At 33.6% G+C, this 1,778-nt stretch overlaps 1 protein-coding gene across 1 annotated transcript in view; it reads left to right on the forward strand.

Moving 5' to 3' along the window:
* LOC105118755 (60S ribosomal protein L11-like) overlaps positions 1-498 on the forward strand; it is a 12,295-nt gene extending 11,797 nt beyond the window's left edge. The window contains exon 5 of the mRNA XM_011016772.1: positions 175-498. Coding sequence (XP_011015074.1) covers positions 175-373 — 199 coding nt within the window. The 3' untranslated portion in view covers positions 374-498. The remainder of the gene's footprint in view (positions 1-174) is intronic.
* The last annotated feature ends 1,280 nt before the right edge of the window (positions 499-1,778 follow it).

The raw sequence follows: 1,778 nt of genomic DNA on the forward strand, positions 1-1,778 counted from the left end.
GATAATATTGGTTCACATTATATCTTGCACAGTGAATTCTGACATGAAGTTTTCTGTCTTGGGCTTTTTATACGCTTGTAATTCTACCTTGTTGAAGTTGAATGTGCCAGGGTTTAGTTTGACTTGGTACACTGTTTTTGTAATTAACTTTGCTATTTCATCCTCGACTACCAGGTATGACCCTTCTACAGGTATTTATGGCATGGACTTCTATGTTGTTTTGGAACGTCCTGGATACCGTGTTGGCCGTCGTCGTAGGTGCAAGAGTCGTGTTGGAATTCACCAGAGAGTTACAAAGGACGACGCAATGAAGTGGTTCCAAATCAAATATGAAGGGGTCATACTTAACAAGTCCCAAAATATTGGATCCTAGTTCTTTTCCCTTGGTTGAGTTAAAAGTTTTTACTAGTTACATTTGGCAGGATTGTGCATCTGAATTTAAAATTTTGTTGATGAGATTTTTTAATTGGTAGCGTCTGTTACACCTTACTTGGTTTTCTTGCTTGCCCTACTTGATTTTCTTGCTCGCATTTATGCTCACTGGAGTAGATTGTGCAAATTCTTTTCCTGAACCATGGTTTGTTATTTGAGCTGGGCTTGCATTATTGTTGTTTATGCATACTGGGCTGCATGATCATGAGTTCATAATTTTAAAGGGTGAAATTGCAGATGCTGGTCAACAGTTGAAGCTGGATGCTCTCATTCAATGAAAAACGGTTTGCAGTGTATTGAACTGCTATGACCTCTTAAAGGGTGTTAGTGATGCGTGTAGGAATAACACAATATAATGGCTGGCTGATTCAAGTAAGCATCACTAGTTTACAGTGACTTTTTACTCTTAGGTTTATTTTAGTTTAATTATTTCATATTTTGTTAAGTTAGAACTCTATAATTTGTTTTGTGTTCTTTCCTTTCGTGTTTTTGTGGTCTCAAAAGAAAGTCTTGAGATTGAGTTGGTTCATGATTAATTTGGTTTGATTGATAGCATTGGTTATAAATGAGAGGATCAAAATTGAAAGTTGTGTGAAACGGCAATCATTTAAATAAAAGATGAATTATTTTGTCCATGGAAGCTTTTTCTTCTTTGAAATTTATCCTTTTGGGTTGATGATTCAACTTTATGATTTGGCTTGTGTTATTTTCTTTTAAGTTAACTGCAGTCTCAGAAAAATCAATATCCCAGCATTGGTTGTGATGGTTTTTTATTTTTCAAAAATGAATTTAATTTTGTTGAAGAGAAAAATTAAACATAAAGGGACCAAAATTAAAAGTTTGGTGAAATGGTAGCCTTTAAAAAAATGATATGTTTGGGACGAACATACTAGCTTGGTGAAATGGTAGCCGCTTCTCTCATTTTCTCTCGCGTTTAACCTCTTATGAAATCCTTCTTTTGAGTTTTTACAACTGAGCTCCCCACCTTCTCCTATTACTCTCTAGTCTTCCATATATGTAAAGAGTATTTTCAGTTTTTCTGGTTTTTAATGCTAAAAAACTAACTTGAATTGCATAAAATTAGTTTGGTTTAAACTGATTTTCTATTCAGTTTGGGTTATATTAATAAGAAATATTATTTTCTGGTTCGGTTAAATTGTTTAGTTATGATCAGACCTAACTGGACCGTTAACATCATTTATTAAGGTTGGAAGAGTGTTTTCGGGTGTAAAAATTGGGTTTTGCGGTAAAATATAAAATAGCCTAATTTTCCAGCTAAATTCTAGGCAACAATGTTGCATTATCTGCTTTTATATATATATATCCATCTATTATAAAAAAATAAT

This window comes from Populus euphratica, unplaced genomic scaffold (assembly GCF_000495115.2).
Source record: "Populus euphratica unplaced genomic scaffold, PopEup_1.0 scaffold2228.1, whole genome shotgun sequence".
NCBI lineage: Eukaryota > Viridiplantae > Streptophyta > Magnoliopsida > Malpighiales > Salicaceae > Populus > Populus euphratica.